Raw genomic sequence first — 21,519 nt, forward strand, 5'->3', positions numbered from 1 at the left:
ATGGGGTGCAGGGCCCAAGCACCTGGGCCATCCTCCACTGCACTCCCTGGCCACAGCAGAGGGCTGGCCTGGAAGAGGGGCAACCGGGACAGAATCCGGCGCCCCGACCGGGACTAGAACCCAGTGTGCTGGCGCCGCAAGGCGGAGGATTAGTCTAGTGAGCCGCGGCGCTGGCCGGTGTATTTAATTTTATAAAAAAGTGTCAGGCTGGCACCGTGGCGTAGTAGGTTGAACCTCAGCCTGCAGTGCTGGCATCCTATATGGGCAACAGCTGCTCCACTTACGATCCAGCTCCCTGCTAATGGCCTGGGAAAGCAGTGGGAGATGGTCCAAGTGCTTGGGCCCCTGCACCCACATGGGAGACCTGAGAGAAACTCCTGGCTCCTGATCGGCCCAGCTCTGGCCATTCTAAGGCCATTTGGGGAGTGAACCAGCAGATGGAAGACCTCTCTCTCTGTCTCTCCCTCTGTCTGTAACTCTGCCTAATTAAAACAAAACAAAGCAAAAAACCTGTCAGATGTTTCTCCAAAATATATCAATGTGTGAGTTCTGCTTGCTGCATGTTCTGGTCGACATTTGGTGTTTTTAACTGTTTTCAGAAGTTCCTTGAATTTGCTTACCCTCATCATACAAGATCCAGTCACCCCCAACGAAGGCTTACCCCTCCACCCTCTCTTGTGAACCATCATTCTTTAGGCACCTCTACTATAGCCTTCATCATGCTGTATGCCCATTACCTGTGGCCACGGCTGCTCCTGGAAGAACTCTTGGTCACCTTAGTAGTTCTGTTGCCTCAGCAAACTGGTAAGCACATGGTAGTTGCTCAGTAACATTCGAATGAGTGAGCAAGACAACACCATCACAGACATTGCTCTCACCCTGCCCTGCTATGCAGTGTTGAGTTTTGTGCACCTCTGCGAGTCCCTGCAGCACGAGCCTTCTGATAAATCCTCTTGAGCTGCCACCCCTTCTATTTCCTGCAGAGCACAGGGTTCTACAAGGATGAGCTAGTCATCTTCCCTCCTCTTGAGTCCGTCACCACGTCTACCCTTTGACAAGTCTATGCAACAGAGAAGCCGCACTGTGACTTTATTACAACAGACAGCAGCCACACTGTCGTCAAGAGACTGAAAGCTAGGCTCCTTGATTCGGAGCTGGCTCCAAATTATCCTCCCATCTCAAAGGGTACTTTGTAGCCTCAAAAAACAGTCAGTTGGAGATGGGGGCTCTGAGGACCAGCCAAGGCCCTTGTGGTTTGGCAGGAAGAGAGATCACTGTCCCAACCAGGAAGTGGTCCTGTGGTCTCAGCTGACCCTAGACTTTTCCAGACATGGCTGGGGTTCACAGTAGCCAATCTGAAGTCACCCCATAGTCTCACAAACAATTGTCCGTCTTGAGAGGGCTGTAGATCCGTCTCCTCGGGCAGGCTCCCCGTCCCAAACCTCACAATCTTAGCATTGTGTGCCTGGGGTACTAAAAGATTTTTTGGCATGCTGACAGCAAGCCAGCCAATAGAGCGTCCCATCATTAACCCTTGAGGGAAGGGGGTGATCCTAATTGCTGAGAAGCCTTGAATGGCAGGGGCTATGTAGCTCACGGGTCACAGCCCAAGAACAGCTAAGACAGTCAAATGGGTGGTAGGAAGGAAAAGGTGGAGGCACAAGAGAACGGAGACCAAGTCTGCCGTGTGCAGTGGCCATAAGCAAGTCAGAAAACACTCAAAGGTTAACATGGGGCTGGCCCCAGCCCAGCTTAGTGGATGATCTTAACTTGGACTCAGAGGCTTTTGCACAAAGGTATTCACTTCACAGGCTTCCTGGAGATGGGGGAAGGCTGCGCGCCTCCTTCCCTGGAGTAAGTTTCTCACTAGTCTTAGAAAAAGCACTTGGGAACAGTCACTTACCATGGCTTCCCGCAGGAGTGGAAGGAAGACAGCAGCCCTGTCGCTCAGCCTGGGCGGCACAGAGAGCTTTGAGATTTAGGCTGAAGATCACTGATCCCATGACAGATGGAAATGGAATGATTTTTTTTTTTTAAACAAGACAAATGAGTTGTAGTTCCTTAAGGCTGGGTCCTCTCATTCAACGTTCTCTCCCTGGGCAAGCTCATTCACACCCATGCTTCACTTACAACTAATATACTGACAATTCACTGACATTTTTCCAGCCCAATCCTCTCACCTAAATTCCATCCTCATGGATCCAACTGCCTACCCAAAATGTCCTCTTGAGACACCTGAAACTCATTCTGTCTAAAACCCAGTGCCTTACTTTCTTTCCCCGCCTGGTTCTTTCCTAAACTTCGCATCGGAGTAGAGGCTCCGGATCGTCCTTCGGATAAGCAGAAACAATGGCGGTTCCCTGGACGCCTTCCTCTCTCACTCACCAGTCACATCTCTGAGAATCTGCCTCCTAAATCTCTTCGTCGCTTGCCATTTCTGCAGCCCCTCCACCCTCACCTCGTCCACTCTCTTACGTAGACCCCCACAATCCTTACAGCCTCCAGGCGTCTTCTCCGGTGTCCACCAAGCAGCCCTTACAGCCGCTCTTTCCCTAATTTCCTCCGTTTCATCATTCAGACTTGAGCTCCAGTGCTGCTTCCTCACAGGGAACACCGATAGGATCTCCTGGGGGCCGGCGTTGCGGCATAGCTGGTTAAGCTGTTGCCTGCAACGCTGGCATCCCCTATGGGCGCCAGTTCAAGTCCCGACTGCTCCACTTCCAACCCAGCTCCCTGCCAGTGTGCCTGAGAAAGCAGCGGAGGATGGCCCAAGGGCCCCGGCACTCAGATGGGAGACTGGGAAGAAACTTCTGAGTCTGGACCAAACCAGCTTCAGCCATTGAGGTCATTTGGGGAGTGAACCAGCAGACGGGAGCTCTCTCTCTCTCTCTCTCTGCCTTTTATTTATAAATAAATAATTTTTTAAAAGGGGGGAGGGCTCTCTCTGAATAAGCCAAGTCCTTTTTAGTGCCAGTCATGCTCACAATTTTTACATTTGAGGCCCTGGTAGACTATTAACGTCACAGGAGCAGGAAATGTGTCTTTTTGGCCACTACTGCATCCACAAGACCATCAGAGCCTTGCACATGCGAAGTCCTAACATTGAGTATTTACTGAACGAAGAGTGGCATTTATTTGTCTGTATCCTGCCTGGACCCAATTAAGCGCATCAGCACGCAGGTCTATGAGCCACCGTCGTCTCTGGCTTGGATTACTGGCTTATTTGCCTGTTCTGCAGCGCACTCCCTGCGATACAGCCAGAATCAGCTTTTTAAGAAAGCCAACCACCAGTAATGTTTTATTCCTTCTGATACAAACTCTTAACGTGGCTTCTAGTTACCTACCCCATTACGAATGTCACCTTGTTCCTTAGCAACAAAACCCCAGTTCTCCCGACACAGCAGCTATGCCTTTCTAAAGAAGTGGCCAGGGTGCTTCTGAGGCGTCTGACAGGTGGCACAGAAGTCAGATCACTGATAATTCAGCGACTCAAAAGGGTTATCTTTCCAAAAACCAGCATTTCTGTTGGTCAGAACTTCCAGACACTTAAAAGTAGGAACAGCCATCCGGCCGGGCCCTCTTCGCCCATCCCCCACGTCTTCAGCTTTCTTCCAGTTTCAAGGTCATGGTGACTGACCTCTGACAGCCGTTTTCGACATGAGGTGTCAGTGAGAAAGCAGCTGCATATCTTGTCTGGCTGAGCAAAAACAGACACAAAGGAGCCCGGGGCACAGTACCCAGGGGGCATCCATACGGCCCCCTGTGCTGGACTTCTTTAATAGGAGGACATAAACTTATTTCTGGAGCCATGATCTCCTAGCAGGCAGAATGATGAATTAAACGTGATACAGACCTCACGCGTTTCACAACCTAACCTTCGTCAGTCTTACTTCTCCCTTCTCGTCACAACCAAAAATCCAGTCAAACTGAGGGTGTCGCCTTTCCCTCCACTTGGTCTACAAAAACTGCCCTTTCTGCCTGGCTCGCTCCCCATCCTCTGACCTGCTACCTCCTAACCACCCCTCGGATCTCAACTTAAAAACCAGCTCTTCCATGTCCACGCGAGCTCGGTTAAAATGCCCCTATCCTCTGGTACCAAGCGGCTTCAAAAGTTCACAGGATACGCGCAGAGACCAAAATCTTTTAGGACCAGAACGAACATCCTTTAACCCCATTCTCCATGGACTCTCCAAAGTCCTCCGGCGCCACAGCCGCTCCGATCATGCTACTGACTATGCTGTGAGCTGTGGCATTCGCTTCATTTTCTCCTCCACAGACAGGAAACTCCAGGAAGGCAAGGGACGCGGCCTGTTTTGCTCAGAACTGTTTTCCAGATACCTAGCGCAAGTGTTCAAGATTTCTTTAAGAGTGGGATAAATGCGTGGTCGGGATACAGTCCTGGTGTAGAGCACTGACAGAGAGCTGGACACCTAGTGAGCCTGACAGCTCTGCAATGTGAAAAATGCAATGGGATGCTTGGTAGGCTGTTATTTGTTTTATTATTTATACCGTGCCCTGTTCCAAAAAGGACGTAAGGAGGCAGAGGGCTGGAGCGCCACCTCACTTACAGTACTGAGGAGTGCACGTCCATTAGACACTGGTTTAGAAGATTCTAGGAGAAAACTACGGGAAAGTCTGGGGGAGGGAGCAGTGCTGAGAAAGGCAGTGGCATCCTGTCCTACGTCATCTTGTGTCTCCTCACTTGCAAGACCTACCTCAGAGTAACCCAAAAACCGGCGGGAGGGCTGCAGCGGGAACTGATTAGCAGAAAAGCAGGAGCGGGTTAATTCTCAGAGGGCCACACCATCCCACCATCCTGCCCTCCTTCTCGTGCCTACTGCAAGTAGAGTCTGGTTCTTCCCCCGGGGAGCTCCGGCTGGGCCCAGGACCTCCGATGAAGCACAGCCAGCTCAGTCAGTCTGTCGGACGGGCCCAGTGCTAGCTGCAGGTTCCAGGCTCTGCCCCCGCATCGCCTCCATCCTCTTCCTCGTCGGACTGTGCCAAGGGCGTGTCTGCCCCGCCGTCACTTGGATTTGGGCTGCGCGGGTTGGTGGAGGAGTCGGAAGACGTGGAGGAGGTCCGGGATGTGGGCCTGTCTGCCGCGGGCACTGGCAGGCTCAGCTCCACTGGATGGTCGTCCACCCCTGCTCAGAGACAAGAGGGGGTCAGGCCCACAGAACGCCGTGGAGATGATCTGGTCAGGAGAACTGAGGTCCGGAAAGGACAGGGACTTGTCCAAAGTCACTTCACCGACCAGCAAGAGCCGACATGAGGACCTCCAACTCCTGACCCCCGGCACCTTCCCCATCACCACACTTCTGGGCTCCATCGTCACGTCAACCCATGCAGAAAGCTACCTGTGTCGCTTACGGTAGCTTTGGGCAAGTCACCACCCTGCTCAAGGACTCTGCTCCTCCTCTGTAAAAAACGTTACCTGCATTCCCCAAGGGTCTTTTTTTTTAACCTTTTTTTTTTTTTTTAATTTTTTGACAGGCAGAGTGGACAGTGAGAAAGAGAGAGACACAGAGAAAGGTCTTCCTCTGCTGTTGGTTCACCTGCCAATGGCTGCCGCGGCCGGCACACAGCGCTGATCTGATGGCAGGAGCCAGGTACTTATCCTGGTCTCCCATGGGGTGCAGGGCCCAAGCACTTGGGCCATCCTCCACTGCACTCCCGGGTCACAGCAGAGAGCTGGCCTGGAAGAGGGGCAACCGGGACAGAATCCGGCGCCCCGACTGGGACTAGAACCCGGTGTGCTGGCACCGCAAGGTGGAGGATTAGCCTAGTGAGCCGCAGCGCCGGCCTCCCCAAGGGTCTTGATGATAAAATCTACAAATGCTCATAAGATGTCTGGCATTGTAAGTATTTAAATAAGGAGTGTCTATCTTACAAGGGAAGCACGTGGGCTTTGCAGTCAGACTGTTTGTAACCCGGCTTTTCCATTTGGTGGCGGTGTGACAACCTCTCTGAGCCTAATTTCCCTCTTTATAAAGTAGGGATTAGTGGAGCTGGTGCTGCGGCGTAGCAGGTTAGCTGCTCCCTGCAGCATCAGGATCTCATATGGGCGCCAGTTTGAGTCCCGGCTGCTCCACTTCCAATTCGATTCCCTGCTAACGTGCCTGGGAAAGCAGCGGAAGGCGGCCAAGTGCTTGGGCCCCTGCACCCACGTGGGAGACCTGGAGGAAGCGCCTGGCTTCCTGGCTTCCAGATGGTCCAGCCCTGGTTGTGGCGTCCGTTCCGGGAGTGAACCAGTGCATGGAAGACCACTGTTGTTCTACCTCTGCTCTCTCTCTTTGCAACTCTGCCCTTCAAAGAAATCAAACTAAAAAAATAAGTAAATAAAAATAAAAAAAGGGAATTCCAGCTTCTTGCTCATGAAAATCCTGGCAGGTAGTAGTGATGGCTGAAATAACTGGGCTCCTGCCACCCACATGGGAGACTTGGTTTGAGTTCCAGCTCCCGGCTTCTGCTGTTGAGGGCATTCAGGGAGTGAACCATCAAGCAGATGGGAGCTCACTCTGTCTGTTTGCCTCGCAAATAAATATACTAATTAATTTAAAAAGTAGAATAAAATGGGGCCAGTGCTGTGGCACAGCAGGCAAAGCCACGGCCTGCAGTGCTGGCATCCCATATGGGCGCCGGTTCAAGTCCCAGCAGCTCCACTTCTGATCCAGCTCTCTGCTGTGGCCTGGGAAAGCAGTAGAAGATGGCCCAAGTGCTTGGGCCCCTGCACCCACATGGGAGACCCAGAAGAAGTCTCTGGTTCCTGGCTTCAGATCGGTGCAGCTCCAGTCATTGTGGCCAACTGGGGAGTGAACCATCGGATAGAAGACCTCTCTCTCTCTCTTTCTGCCTCTCCTTCTCTCTCTGTGTAACTCTGACTTTCAAATAAAAAGAAATCTTAAAAAAAATAGAATAAAATGGGGATTAGCACCCGCTCTGATGAGACACCGTAAGCACTGACGTGATATGTAAAGTACTTAGGAACAAGTACTAGGAACCTTAGCGAAGTCTTAGGAACCCAGATTCCTGTTCTGTAAATATTGTGATGACTAAAATTGCTTAAGTTGTCGAGTACAAAAATTATATATTAGCTTAATTACAGTAATTATGTTAAACTCACAAACATAAAATTAAAAAGGCTGCAGAGGTCAGCCATTCCTCCAGTCCTGATGGGGCATCTGTAACCCAGTTCCCCTCAGGGTCAACTTCCCTAAAAGCAGAATAACCAGCCGTGCTTTGGCGGAAACAGTCACTTCCAGCCCCTTACTTGGAATCCTCCCCAGCCCAGAGCCTGACATCTGGCTCCGGCAGACTGGTGCCCACGGCCCCGAAGCAGGAGCCATACCTGCCGTTTGGGGGGTCGGCGGAGGGTCTTCACAAGGCAAGAACACGTCTGCTCCGTCCTGATCGCCAAGGTCGATGAGTTCCACTTGCTCCAGTGTGTCCACGTTCACTTCCATGGATGAGATACTGCCTATGGGGGCTGCAGACCGGGACGGGGCGCGTCAGGAGGGGAGGACCCAGCGGAAGCGAATGGGACAGTCAGGTCAGGCCCCAAGGTGGAGGGTTCGAAGGCCAAGGAAACAAGAGGGGAGGGGTCCCCCAGGACTCAGAACCCACACACCGCCTTCTTGGTGCAACTCGAGCCTCTATCTGTCCTCAGGACTTGCAACTTACGTCTCTGGGACTCGAGATGCAGGTGGGACAGAGGGAAGACAAACTCTGTCTCCGGCTGTAAGATGTCCTCGAAGAATTTCTGCCGCTCCCGCAGGCGGAGCTGCTGGCGCTCCAGGGCCGCCCGCGGATTTGGGTCCATGTCAGCAACTGCAGGGAAAAGGAGCAAGGTGAGGAGGTGTGGCGGCGAGGCTGGGAGGGGGCACAGCCGGGCTCGGGCTGGCAGAGCAGGGCCCTCTGCAGCCAGCATCCCCAGCCGTGGGGGCCTCTGGTGCCAGCCTGGGCACTTCTGGCCTTGGCCGCCTCCTTCTCCTTCCCTGAAACCAAGTCCATCCTCCTAAGTATCAGGCGGGGGGCGGGGCTTGTCCGGGCCCCACAAAGGGGATGCCAGCTCCAGGCACGGCAAGAGGTCCTCTGTATTCAGGGAGCGCAGCCAAGGGCCAGCACACAGCGTGGTGCCCTTCAGAGCGGGGCTCCAGGGGCTGGCCCAGCCCAAAAGGGGCGGAGCTCCTTCTCCACTTAATGGACCAACTGGTCTCAGCAGGTGGGGGAGGCGGACAGGGCAGTGCGGGGGTGGAGGGTCCTCCCCCTCCCGTGCTGCAACTCCATTCCTCCCCATCCTTCTCCCTCCACACCCCACCCCCACCATCCTTTCCAAACCCTTTCCCTGAACTCACAGCCCCGACTTCCAGACTTGGCTCTGCCCATCTGAAGATGGCACAAGGCACCCCCGTGAAGGTGGCCATTCCGGGGCTACCATCTTTTTCTCTCCACTCCAACAGCTCCTTTGCTGCTTCCAGCTGCCTCTCCCCCCACCCCCCACCCCACGGTCTTATCTCCCTACTGGTCAGTGAGTAGACAGCAGAAGGGTGGGTCCCGGGTCCAGCGCCGGCCGGGCTTCCTGACCCCAGGGCTGAGGCCTTTCGAGAGCCCGTGCCGGCGTCTTTACTCCCGTCCCTGGCATTCTGCTCCGGCCATCACCAGGGGCAGGGGAGTTTCTGCCCTGAGGACCGGACCCTCATCCTCCCAAGCAGTCTTCACTCTGCCCTGGGACAGGGCCCAGCCTGTCCGGGACCCTGGCCAGCCCCACGGGCGCTGGGGCAGCTCAAGGGGAAGCCAAGCCAAGTGCGCCCGGCAGGGCCGAGGAAGCGTGGGGAGGCTGTGCGACCGCGGGCTGGCCGCGGAGGAGGGAGGCGCTGACGCCGATTCCAGGGAAAGGCTCCGGGAGCTGCCGCCCAGGTCATCACGCTAAAAATACCCAGGGCCCCGGGGGGCCGTCCGCTCCCGCAGCGGGGCGGGGGAGGACAGGTCGAGGGCGGGGGAGCGGCCGGGGACCGGGGGCTGCCGGACGACCCCTCTCTTTCCCCCTTCTCCTAACCCCCGGGGTCTCGCCAGAGTGAAGGGGCTGCTCTCTGGGGACCGCGGAACCAGGAGCAGATGAAGGCACTGTTTACGCGACCATAGGTGCTTGCAGAAGCCGGGAGGAAAGGTTTGGGGGTGGGGGGCCGGAGGCTGCCCGAGGTCCGGGCAGGAGCCAGCGAGAGCGCCCTGTCTCAGCCCCACCCGCAGTGGGCAAGAAGCAAAGAATTCCCTAAAAAGGGACGCGCCGCGCCGGGGGGGAGGGGAAGGGAGCGCTGCCCCTCCCGGCCAGTCCACCCTCGCTCTCGTCCCCGCCGCCGTCCCCCGCGGCACCTGCGCCCACCGCCGCCCGAGCCCCTACCTGCCGCGCCCGGCGCCCCCGCCGACTCAGTCTGTCCGCTCCGGCGAGGCGGCGGCGGGGGCGTGGGAGCGAGCCGCGCCGGCCGGGGTGGGGCTGCGCCTCCGGGTCTCCCCCGGGACCGACGGGCCCTGGGAGCCGGGAACGAGGAAGAGGCGGGAGGCGGAAGTGGGGGAGGGGCGGCGGCGGGCGCGCTCGCTCGCTCTTCGCCCAGCGGTCGGAGGCAGCCCCTTTGGAGCGCGACTGCTCCTACTTCCAGGGCGAGCAAAAAGTTACCCGCACGCATCCTGCTTCCCTGCAACCCGCGGGACTCCTCGGCACTCCGCCCTCGCCGCCGACGCCCGTGCGCTCATCTCCGCCTCTCCGCTGCACACTTGCGGCACCCCCGCCCCGCGCAGACCCGCGGCGGGCACACGCGCCGGCCCTGCCCACGCACACTTGCTGCTCTCCCACTCCCGGCGGCGCCCACGCGCCCTGACTCGCCGCACCCTTGGTCACACTTGCCACACTTAACCCGCGCATTTGTCGAGAAGGTGCACGCTGGGGAAGGGAGGGTGCGACCCACCGGAGCGGCGGAGGGGCGCCCTGCCCGGTGCGGCCCAGCCGGTCAGGTGCATTTCAGCAGGCGACCCCCGACCCCGGGACTCACCCCCGCTGCTCTCCCGATGCCTGGCTCTGGACTGGACAGCCGCCGCCCAGCCTACCAGCGCACTGGGCGGGATGGGCGCCCGAGGGGTGGGCCGCTGCGCCGCGCCCCTGGACGCCGGCGAGGAGCCAACCCCATGGTGCTAAGAGGGGCGCTGCCCATCCCTCCCGGCTAGGGCGGAGACGCCGAGGCAGGCTGCCCGCCGAGGAGCAACGCCTGTCCCGTTCGCAGCGCCTCCTAGGTCGGAGCTGGGCTGGCAGTGCCCAGTCTAGCATCCCCTGGACCACGACACCATGCCCATTCTCCTCCTCCTTTCCCGCCCATCCCCTCGTCGTCTCAGCTCCGGAAGCAGCGGGGCACCAGCAGCTGGGGACGGGTGTCAGCCCCAGATGCTTCTGCCCTGCGGTCACTCGATAATTCATTCAACAAACATCCGGGAGCCAGCCAGGAACTGGGCGTCGTCCTTGGCAACTCCCTTTCCTTGCCGCCCACATTAACACACACCTCCATTTCCTGTCCATTCGCTTTCCTAAGGATCTTTCCAGCCCGCCGTGCCCCTCCGTTTCCGCCACAGTCTCTTCTTTCTGCCTGGCTTTTCCGTACTCACTCTGGCCGGGCCGGGCCGGGCCGGTTCCCCCACCCTACAGCCAGTTCCCGTTTCAGAACACAGGCCCGCCGGGCCACCCCTGCTCGGATCCCTTCGTTGTCAGAATACAATCCCGGTGCTGCCGAGCTGAGTCTGGCAGAACTGAGTTCATCAGCAGAGGGTGGAGGTGTGGAAAGTCCTGGACCAGCACCCTGCAAACACCCACAGCTGTCTCTTGCATTAGGTGGACCCCATCACAACCCAGTGAGATAAATACAGCAAGCGGCCCGCCCACCGGTTTATGAGAGTGGAAACCAGTTTGTGGGAAGCAACAAGCGAGGTGGTTAAGGCGTTGCAGTCCACAGGTCTCCCTGGGGTTGGAAACCTGCTGCTGCCTTTAGCCAGCTGGGTAAACACTCACCTTCTCTCCTCCCTGATCTAGGCCATTAAATGGGAATAATTAACCCCTGGTCTGTATGACACAACCCGTATAAGTGCTTACGGCAGGACCCGGGCCCCTTGGAGACATTCAGCAGACATTAGCTGATCTGATGGGTTGAGAGAGAACTGTTCCATGCTTTTCTGACACTGCAGGGAGTGAACCTGCAGTGTTCACGCGTCCACAGAGTTTACCGTGTACCAGCGGTAATGTCATGCGCTGTACGTGTATTACTCTGGACAGTCCCACGGGGTAAGGACTGTTACTATTTCCATTGTACAGATGCAGGCACTGAGGTGCACAGAGGTGAAGGCCCTAGAGCTGGCACTGAATGTAGGCTGCCTGCTCCAGAGACTGCGGGGAACCACTATTCCCAGCCTGTCTCTCTTGATGAGTTTTCACCTGTTTAAAAAAATATTGATTCATTTATTTGAAAGGCAGAGTAACGGGGGGGGGGGGGTCTTCCCTCCACTGGTTCACTCCCTAGATGGCCACATCGGCTGGGGTTGGGTCAGGCCAAAGCCAGGAGCTTCTTCCAGGTCTCCCACATGGGTGCAGGCACTTGGGCCATCTTCTTCTGCCTTCTCAGGCACATTAGCAGGGAGCTGGATCAGAACTGGAGCAGTCAGGACTTGAACCAGTGCCCATATGGGATGCTGGGGTCGCTGGTTGTAGCTTTACCCACTATGTCATAATGCTGGCCTCAATTTTCACTTTCCAAGAAGTATGTCACTCAGTAGTAGCCACTTGGTCCCATTTTCCAGCATAGAATGAGACCGACGCATGCGTGTGACAGACGGGAGCTCAGTTCCCACAGCCGTCTCCCCCATTTGCAGGCTTGTTCCTGGAAATAGGACCCCATGGATTACTTGGAGCCCAAGAAGCTGAACTGTCAGCAACTTCCACCCCTTTTTGTGCTAGATATTTGCCACAAGAAGAGGTGGAGGGAGCAGGGAGAACACCCAAGCCGAAAATCATTTAAGGGGCTAACTGGAAAGGGTGTCACCCAGAAAGAGGCGGGTCAGGGGTGGGTGGACAAAGGAGGTGGAAAGCAGATGGCCAGAGACTTCTGGCTCCCATCTGGGACAAAAAGTCTGAGAAGGGTATCATTACCACACTAACAACAATTTTGAAAAAAAATGAGTATTCTACAAAGATCATAATGCTTGTCAAACCCATTGGAGAGCTGAGGTTGCAGAGCAACCAATCAGTGTGAATTCCAAGCAAGGACAAGGGCCTCCAAGGAGAGGTGGGGTCCAGGCCGGGCTCACTTGTGCAGCAGGAGGAAGGGGGTCCAGGCCGGGCTCACTTGTGCAGCAGGCAGAAGGCAAAGTCCCCGTGCCAGGGTGAGCTCAGCCACCATATTCACAGGAGGCCTGCATGAGAGCACAGAACCCGTGGGAGCCACAGACACTGAGGGGATCACAGAGCAGAACCCAACCGGCCTGCACTCCTGGCCAGAGTGGCTCAGACCCACGAACCCTACCCTTCACACCACATCCACGGAGCAACTGGAACCCCACTGCGAGGACACAGCCGTGAGCAGGACCAGGGCTGCAGCTACCCGACGGAGTTTCAGACACCTGCAGCCGGTTTGTGGAAGGCTCTTGAGGAAAATGTAGACAACGTGAATGAAGAGAAGGGGATTTTAGCAGAGAGGAGACTATGAGAGAGGGAGGGAGGGAGACAGAGAGAGAGAGAGAGAGAGTCAGAGTCACATGGCAATGCTAGAAAAATCCCCCCCACCTCCATATACCAGATTTGAGGACTGCCCAACAGGCTCCTCAGTGAACTCTGTATAGCTGAGAAAGGAACCAGTGAAGGGGGTCGGTGCGGTGGCGCACTAGGTTAATCCTCTGCCTACAGCGCCGGCATCCCATATGGGCACCGGTTCCAATCCCGGCTGCTCCTCTTCCAGTCCAGCTCTCTGCTACGGCCTGGGAAAGCAGTAGAAGATGACCCAAGTCCTTGGGCCCCTTCTCCCACGTGGGAGACCTGGAAGAAGCTCCTGGCTCCTTGGTTCAGCTCCGGCCGTTGTGGCCATGTGGGGAGCGAACCAACGGAAGGAAAACCTTTCTGTCTCTCCCTCTCACTGTCTGAAACTCTATCTCTCAAATAAATAAGTAAAATCTTAAAAAAAAAAAAAATCAATGAACTTGCAGACAGGGCAACAGGAAACTACTCAAGCTGAAACAGAAAGAGATAAGAGTGAAACAAACAAACAAGCCAGAACGCATCCAAGAGCTAATATATAAGTGATTAAAATTTCTTTTTTTTTTTTAAGATTTATTTATTTACTTGAAAGTCAGAGTTACACAGAGAGGAGAAGGAGAGGCAGAGAAGGGGAGAGAGAGGTCTTCCATCCGCTGGTTCACTCCCCAAATGCCTGCAACAACCAGTGCTGGGCCAGGATGAAGCTAGGAATCCCAGTTTCAAGCTGGGTCTCCCAATTGAGTGGCAGGGACCCAAGTACTTGAGCCGTCACCTGCTGCCTCCCAGGGTGTGCATGAGCAGGAGGCTGAAATCAGAAGCAGAGCTGAGGCTGGCGCCACGGCTCACTAGGCTAATCCTCCCCCTGCGGTGCCAGCACACCGGGTTCTAGTCCCGGGTGGGGCGCCGGATTCTCTCCCAGTTGCCCCTCTTCCAGGCCAGCTCTCTGCTGTGGCCCGGGAGTGCAGTGGAGGATGGCCCAAGTGCTTGGGCCCTGCACCCCATGGGAGACCAGGAGAAGCAACTGACTCCTGGCTTTGGATCAGCGCGGTGCGCTGGCTGCAGCACGCCGGCCACAGCGGCCATTGGAGGGTGAACCAACAGCAAAAGGAAGACCTTTCTCTCGTCTCTCTCTCTCTCTCTCACTGTCCACTCTGCCTGTCAAAAAAAAATTTTTTTAATTAAAAAAAAAAAAAGTGGAGCTGAGACTTGAACTCAGGCAGCATCCTAACTCCTGCACCAAACACCCACCCCTGGGTTCTCTTTCAGTTTCATTTTCTAGAAGCTTTTCGAAGCCCCTCATATATATTTTTATATTTAATTCTCAGAAAATAATGAAAGATATCAAACCACAGAGCCAAGAAACACACAGAATCCAAAAATGAACAAGTGTCAATACACAAACACACACACAACAAATAAGCACACACAAATACAAGCTGATATATTCAAACTGCTGAAAACCAAAACAAAGGGAACATCTTGGAGGCATCTAGAGGGAAAAAAACTATCTCCCTAGAGGAATAAACATAGCAACGGCAGCAGATTTCTCACCAGAAATAATGGAGTGGTATCTTATTTTTTAACAAAAGAAGATAGGCCGGCGCCGCGGCTCACTAGGCTAATCCTCCGCCTTGCAGCGCCGGCACACCGGGTTCTAGTCCCGGTTGGGGCGCCGGATTCTGTCCCGGTTGCCCCTCTTCCAGGCCAGCCCTCTGCTGTGGCCAGGGAGTGCAGTGGAGGATGGCCCAGGTGCTTGGGCCCTGCACCCCATGGGAGACCAGGAAAAGCACCTGGCTCCTGGCTCCTGCCATCGGATCAGCGCGGTGCGCCGGCCGCAGCGCGCCGGCCGCGGCGGCCATTGGAGGGTGAACCAACGGCAAAGGAAGACCTTTCTCTCTGTCTCTCTCTCTCACTGTCCACTCTGCCTGTCAAAAAAAAAAAAAAAAAAAACAAAAGAAGAGAGGTTCAGGGCGGGAGCTGTGGCATGGCAGGTAAAGCCGCCGTGTGCAGTGCCGGCATCCCATATGGGCGCCAGTTCAAGTCCCAGCCTCTCCACTTCAGATCCTGCTCTCTGCTGTGGCCTGGGAAGGCAGTGGAGGATGGCCCAGGTACTTGGGCCCCTGCACCCGTGTGGGAGACCTGGGGGAGGCTCCTGGCTCCTGGCTATGGGTGGGTGCAGCTCTGGCCATTACGGCCACCTGAGGAACAGGCCAGAGGATGGAAGACCTCCCTCTCTCTGCCTCTGCCTCTCTGTAACTCTGCCTTTCAAGCAAATAAATAAATCTTATTTATAAAAAAAAATAAAGAGGGAGAGAAAGAAAAAAAGAAGATAGGACCAGCACTGTGGCACAGCAAGTTAAGCCACAGCCTGCAGCATTCGCAGGCATCCCATTTGGGCAACAGTTTATGTCTTGGTTGCTCCATTTCCAACCCAGCTCCCTGATAATGACCTGGGAAAAGCAGCATAGAATGGCACAAGTACTTGGGCCACCATGTGGGAGACCTGGAAGGAGCTCCTGGTTCCTGGCTTTAGTCTGGCCCAGCCCCAGCCATTGTAGCCATTTGGGGAGTGAACCCTAGGATGGATGACCTCTCTCTCTCTCTCTCTGTAACTCTTCCTGTCAAGTAGATAAATAAAATTTTAAAAAGGTGTTATAACATTTCAAGATAGACAGTGATAAATTAGATATAGGTATTGTAAAGGTAAGGGCAACCACTAAATAAGAAGTTTTAAGAAGTATAAGGATGGAGTCAGCAAGTGGCACAGTGGGTTAAGCCACTGCCTAGAACACTGGCATCCCATATCTGAATGCCTGTTCAAGTCTCAGCTACTCCTCTCCTGACTCAGCTCTCTGCTAATGCACCAGGAAGGAGCGGATGATGGCCCAAGTACTTGAGTTCCTGCCAACCATGTGGGAGACCCAGATGAAGTTCCTTTCTGGCCCAACCTTGGCTACTGTGGCCACTGAGGGGGTGAACCAGTGGATAGGAGATCTCTCTGTCACTCTGCCCTTCAAATAAATAAATCTTAAAAAAAAAAAAAAAGTAAATGGACAGAATAAGATATACCATACAACACTAACCAAGGAAAGCAGAGGGGGTAATGTTAATATCAGACAAAGTAGACTTCAGAAGAAAGACTTACCAGGGATGGATAGGGCATTGCATAATGATAAAAAAGGTTCAATTCACCAAGAAGACTTAATAACCATACACCTAGTAACAGAACTTGAAAAAGACATTAAGTCGAAACAATAGGGGCCAGCGTCATGGTGTAGTGGGTAAGGCACTGCCAGCACCATTTCATGTCCTGGCTGCTCTGCTTCCGATCCAGCTCTCTGCTATGGCTGAGAAAGTAGCAAAGGATGGCCCAAGTTCTTGGGCCCCTGCACCCATGTGGGAGACTAAGAAGAAGCTCCTGGCCCCTGGCTTCAGCCTGGCCCAGTCCTAGCTGTTGTGGCCGTTTGGGGAGTGAACCAGCAGGTGGAAGATCTCTCTTTCTCCTTGTCTTTCTGTGGTTCTGACTTCCTTCCTTCCTTCCTTCCTTCCTTCCTTCCTTCCTTCCTTCCTTCCTTCCTTCCTTTCAAAGGCAGAGTTATAGAGAGGTAGAGGTAGAGGTAGGGGTACAGGTAGGGGTAGGGGTAGGGGTAGGGGTAGGGGTAGAGGTAGACATAGACGTAGAGGTAGAGGCAGAGGCAGAGAGAAACACAGAATTCTTCTATCTGCTGGTTCACTTCCTTAAATGGCCACAACAGCCAAAGCTGGGCCAGGCTGAAGCCAGGAGCCAGGAGCTTCATCCAGGTCTCCCATGTGGATACACGGATCCAAGCATTTGGGCTACCCTTTGCTGCTTTCCCAGTCACATTAGCAAGGAGCTGGATCAGAAGTGGTGGAGGGCCCACACCGCGGCTCACTAGGCTAATCCTCCGCCTGTGGCACTGCACCCTGGGTTCTAGTCCTGGTTGGGGCGCCAGATTCTGTTCTGGTTTTCCTCTTCCAGTCCAGCTCTCTGCTGTGGCCCGGGAAGGCAGTGGAGGATGGCCCAAGTGTTTGGGCCCTGCATCCACATGGGAGACCAGGAGGAAGCACCTGGCTCCTGGCTTCGGATTGGCGCAGCGCACCGGCCGGCCGTAGCAGCCATTTTGGGGGTGAACCAACGGAAAAGGAAGACCTTTCTCTCTGTCTCTCTCTCTCACTGTCTAACTCTGCCTGTCAAAAAAAAAAAAGGAAGAAGTGTGCAGCCAGGACTTGAATTGAGGCCATATGGGATGCCAGCACAGCAGGCAGTGACTTAACTGGCTACACCACAGTGCTGGCTCTGGCTCTGACTTTCAAATAAATAAAATAAATCTTTTTAAAAATTGATGTGAAATAAGAAAAATCCATATTATACTTAGCAAATTCCACACTTTTCTCTCAGTAATCAATAAAACAAGTAAACCAGAAAAGTAAGGGTACACAGAATACCTTAACACTGTCACTACCTTGTTCTAGTTGACACTTTTTTTTTTTAAATGATTTATTTATTTATTTGAAAGGCAGAGTTACAGAGAGAGAGAGAGAAGGAGAAACAGAGAGAGAGAGAGAGAGAAAGAAGCAGAGAGAGAGAGAGAGATAAAGAGAGGTCTTCCATCCCCTGGTTTACACCCCAAATAGCTGCAACAGCTGGAGTTGGAGCTGGGCCTATCCGAAGCCAGGAGCCAGGAGCTTCTTCTGGGTCTCCCAGGTGGGTGCAGGGGCCCAAACACTTGTGTCATCTTCTGCTGCTTTCCCAGGCCATAGCAGAGAGCTGGATCAGAAGTGCAGGAGCCAGGACTCGAACCGGCGCTCATATGGGATGCTGGCACTGAAGACAGCAGCTTTACCTTCTACACCACAGCACCGGCCCCTCAACTGATACTTTCAAAACACTATAGGGGCAGGCGCTGTGGCGTTGTTGAGCCCACTGCCTGCAGTGCCGGCATCCCATACAGGCACCGGTTTAAGACCCGGCTGCTCCACTTCTGATCCAGCTCTTTGCTATGGCCTGGGAAAGCAGCGGAAGATGGCCCAAGTCCTTGGACCCCTGCACCCACATGGGAAGACCTGGAAGAAGCTCCCGGCTCCTAGCTTCAGATGGGCACAGCTCCGGCCATTGCAGTCATCTGAGGAGTGGACCAGCAGATGGAAGACCTCTCTCTCTCTCTGCCTCTCCTTTTCTCTCTGTGTAACTCTTTCAAATAAATAAATAAACCTTAAAAAAAAAAAAAAACCTACGTAACAAAATGGAGTAAATGTTCTTTTGAAGTGCACATAAAACATTCAACAAGACACATACTATGGGCCATAAAAACAAATCTCAAGCATTTTAGAACTAAATAATATGTTTTATGAACATAACAGAATTAAAATGGAAATAATAACAAAGATATCTGAAAAACACCCTCAATACTTAGAAATAAAATACGAATCAAAGATGAAGACCAAAGGGAAATTAGAAAAAATATTTTTATTTTTTAGAAAAAAAAATAGCTTGAATTAAATAAAATTGAAACACAGCAGCCAGCCAGCGAACAGCTTGCTGCCAGTGTTCCCTGCTTTCTGTGGTTCTTACTCTGCACAGTCCGTTCCCATACTGCATCCGTGTGACCAGCAGGGTATGGCGGGACTGATGCTATGTGCCTTTTTTTTTTTTTTTTTTTTGACAGGCAGAGTGGACAGTGAGAGAGAGAGACAGAGAGAAAGGTCTTCCCTTGCCGTTGGTTCACCCTCCAATGGCCGCCGCTGCAGCCGGCGCACTGCGCTGATCCGATGGCAGGAGCCAGGATCCAGGTGCTTCTCCTGGTCTCCCATGGGGTGCAGGGCCCAAGCACCTGGGCCATCCTCCACTGCACTCCCTGGCCACAGCAGAGAGCTGGCCTGGAAGAGGGGCAACCGGGACAGAATCCGGCGCCCCGACCGGGACTAGAACCCGGTGTGCCGGCGCCGCAAGGTGGAGGATTAGCCTATTGAGGCACGGCGCCGGCCTGCTATGTGCTTTTCAAAACTGACATTAAGAAAAGCAACAGGCCGGCGCCGCGGCTCACTAGGCTAATCCTCCGCCTTGTGGCGCTGGCACACCGGGTTCTAGTCCCGGTCGGGGCGCCGGATTCTGTCCCTTGTTGCCCCTCTTCCAGGCCAGCTCTCTGCTGTGGCCCGGGAATGCAGTGGAGGATGGCCCAAGTGCTTGGGCCCTGCACCCCATGGGAGACCAGGAGAAGCACCTGGCTCCTGGCTTCGGATCAGCGCGGTGCGCCGGCTGCAGCGCACCGGCTGCGGCAGCCATTGGAGGGTGAACCAACGGCAAAGGAAGACCTTTCACTCTATCTCTCTCACTGTCCACTCTGCCTGTCAAAAAATAAATAAATAAATAAATAAAATAGAAAGAAAGAAAGAAAGAAAAGCAACAAACAAACATGGGGCTGGCCTTGTGGCGTAGCAGGTTAAGCCTCCACCTGTGATTCTGGATCCCACGTGGGTGCCAGTTCCAGACCCGGCTGCTCCACTTCTGATCCAGCTCCCTGACAATGTGCCTGGGAAAGCAGTGGAAGATGGCCTAAGTCCTTGGGCTCCTGCCACCCAGATGGGAGATCTGGAAGATGCTCCTGGCTCCTGGCTTAAGCCTGGCCCAGACCCAGTGGTTGCAGCCATTTGGGGAGTGAGCCAGCAGATATCTCAGTATCTCTTTCTCCCTCTGTCTCTCTCTCTCTCTCTCTCTCTCCTCTCTCTGTAACTCTGCCTTTCAAATAAATAAAAAAAAAATCTTTTTGTTGTTGTTGTTTTTAATTTTTTTGACAGGCAGAGTGGACAGTGAGAGAGAGAGAGACAGAGAGAAAGGTCTTCCTTTACCGTTGGTTCACCCCTCAATGACTGCTGCGGCCGGCGCACCACGCTGATCCGATGGCAGGAGCCAGGTGCTTCTCCTGGTCTCCCATGGGGTGCAGGGCCCAAGCACTTGGGCCATCCTCCACTGCACTCCCGGGCCACAGCAGAGAGCTGGCCTGGAAGAGGGGCAACCGGGACAAAATCTGGTGCCCCGACGGGGACTAGAACCCTGTGTGCTGGCGCCACAGGTGGAGGATTAGCCTATTGAGCCATGGCACAGGCCTAAAAAATAAATCTTTAAAAAAAAAAAAAAAACCTGCAGCTCTGTCTCTGTGTGTACTCTCTCTATTGCTTGGATCACTCATTCTGGAGTGAGCAAGACACCGTGTTGTCAGTTTCCCTGTAGAGAGGCCGACATGGGGAGGAAGTGATGTGTCCAGCTAACAGCCGGTGAGGAACCGAGGCCTGCCAGCAGCAGTGGGTGAGTGTGGAAGCCCGAGATGGCGGAAGGCCCTGGCTCGGGGCTTGACTGGAACCCCGAGAGAGCCTCAGAGGCACAACCACTCAACGCGCTGAGACAATGAAGACTTCGGGCTTTAACCTGGTGGATTTTGGGATGCCTTAATGTTATGTGTCAACAGATAACACAGAGATCTTGGTGCTGTGGTAGAGGGGTGGTGGCATCAAGGATGTGCACAAAACGAGGTAAATACTATTGGGAAACTACTTGTGGCGTGGAGGTTAGCAACTGTGTTGCCTGCAGCCAAGTGGAAACCAGAAAACGTGCCCACGAAAGGGGTGATCTGCAGAAGCACACCTGCGGGCAGCATGATGAAGATGCCACCGGGGTTTTTTTCTTGCTGCTAAAAGTAAAATGCAGGAGGCGGAGAATAAGCGAAAGCAACAGTTCTCAGGTGAATGATTCTGCCTCCCCGCGGACAGTTGGCAATGTCTGGAGACATTTTCGGTTGTCAAAGCTGGCGAGGTTGCTACCGGCAACTCTGCTGGTTAGCAGAGGCCAGGATGCTCTGAAACACCCAACAGTGTTCAGGACAGCCCCTCAAGGCACACAGCGAAGAATGACCCAAATGTCGGCAGCGCTGAGGCTGAGAAACGCTACACTGAGAGGAAGGACTGCGAAACGAGAGCCAGGACTTGATGGCTGAGAAAATGCTGGCTCGCCAAATGGCACATGACGGCAACACCGAGAAATGGCTTCCTAGCAAAGCGCAAATCACTGCCAGGAAAATCCGGTCCAAATATAAAATCTGACTGCAAATCCCTGTATTAACATCTCAATACAACTTAAGGCAGTGCCTAGAGTACTATTCAGTCAGATAAAAACCTCTAAGCAAATCCCAAGTATGTCCGTCAGATCTGAATCAAACAATAGGGTTCTAAAAAGCTCCACGGTGCACCATCTCAGCAGGAGCCTACAGTAGAGAATGGCTTTATCTCAGGGATTGGTAGATGTGTCTTTGTCTAACAGAATGGATGTGAACAAGATTCAGAGCGTTCCGTTCCACAAGTTCTTATTTATATATCCGGAAACATCTGCACTTTAAATTTTTAGGGATAAAGAGGGTAAGAATAAAAAGAGGATTTCTGGTTCTGTACTAAAAAATTATTAACAAAGAAAAAATAAGATTGCCAAAAGAACAGAGAAGACCTGAATGGTCAATATCAAGAATACAACAGGGTATAACCTTACAGACTCCACAGACATTAACAAGATAATAGGGGCTACTGGGACCAGTTCTGCACACATACGTTTGACATCTTGGGTTACAGGACTAATTCCTTGAAAAGCACAAACTATGAAAACACACTCAATATGAAAAGATAATTGAAGTAGCCCTACAACTATCAAGAAATGTAATTTGGAGGATGGTATTGTA

General features: G+C 53.7%; 2 protein-coding genes across 5 annotated transcripts in view; both read right to left on the reverse strand.

Annotated features, from left to right (window-relative positions):
• Positions 1-4,480: 4,480 nt before the first annotated feature.
• The window catches only part of DBNDD2 (dysbindin domain containing 2), a 44,655-nt gene continuing 27,616 nt past the window's right edge, over positions 4,481-21,519 (reverse strand). The window contains exons 1-4 of one of the 4 annotated variants that reach the window (XM_070051775.1): positions 9,671-9,841; positions 7,681-7,827; positions 7,349-7,486; positions 4,481-5,144 (exon numbers count right to left, since the gene is read on the reverse strand). In XM_070051775.1, coding sequence (XP_069907876.1) covers positions 4,939-5,144; positions 7,349-7,486; positions 7,681-7,827; positions 9,671-9,680 — 501 coding nt within the window. In that variant the 5' untranslated portion in view covers positions 9,681-9,841 and the 3' untranslated portion in view covers positions 4,481-4,938. Of the gene's footprint in view, positions 5,145-7,348; positions 7,487-7,680; positions 7,828-8,354; positions 8,883-9,397; positions 9,842-21,519 lie in introns of those variants that run through there. The other 3 variants (XM_070051774.1, XM_002721230.5, XM_008274759.4) reach the window with 3 other exon arrangements.
• The window catches only part of SYS1 (SYS1 golgi trafficking protein), a 41,535-nt gene continuing 27,706 nt past the window's right edge, over positions 7,691-21,519 (reverse strand). Inside the window, exon 3 of the mRNA XM_008274763.4 lies at positions 7,691-7,827. Within this exon, the coding sequence (XP_008272985.1) occupies positions 7,821-7,827 (7 nt within the window). The 3' untranslated portion in view covers positions 7,691-7,820. The remainder of the gene's footprint in view (positions 7,828-21,519) is intronic.

Source organism: Oryctolagus cuniculus, chromosome 11 (genome assembly GCF_964237555.1).
Source record: "Oryctolagus cuniculus chromosome 11, mOryCun1.1, whole genome shotgun sequence".
In the NCBI taxonomy this organism is placed as follows: domain Eukaryota; kingdom Metazoa; phylum Chordata; class Mammalia; order Lagomorpha; family Leporidae; genus Oryctolagus; species Oryctolagus cuniculus.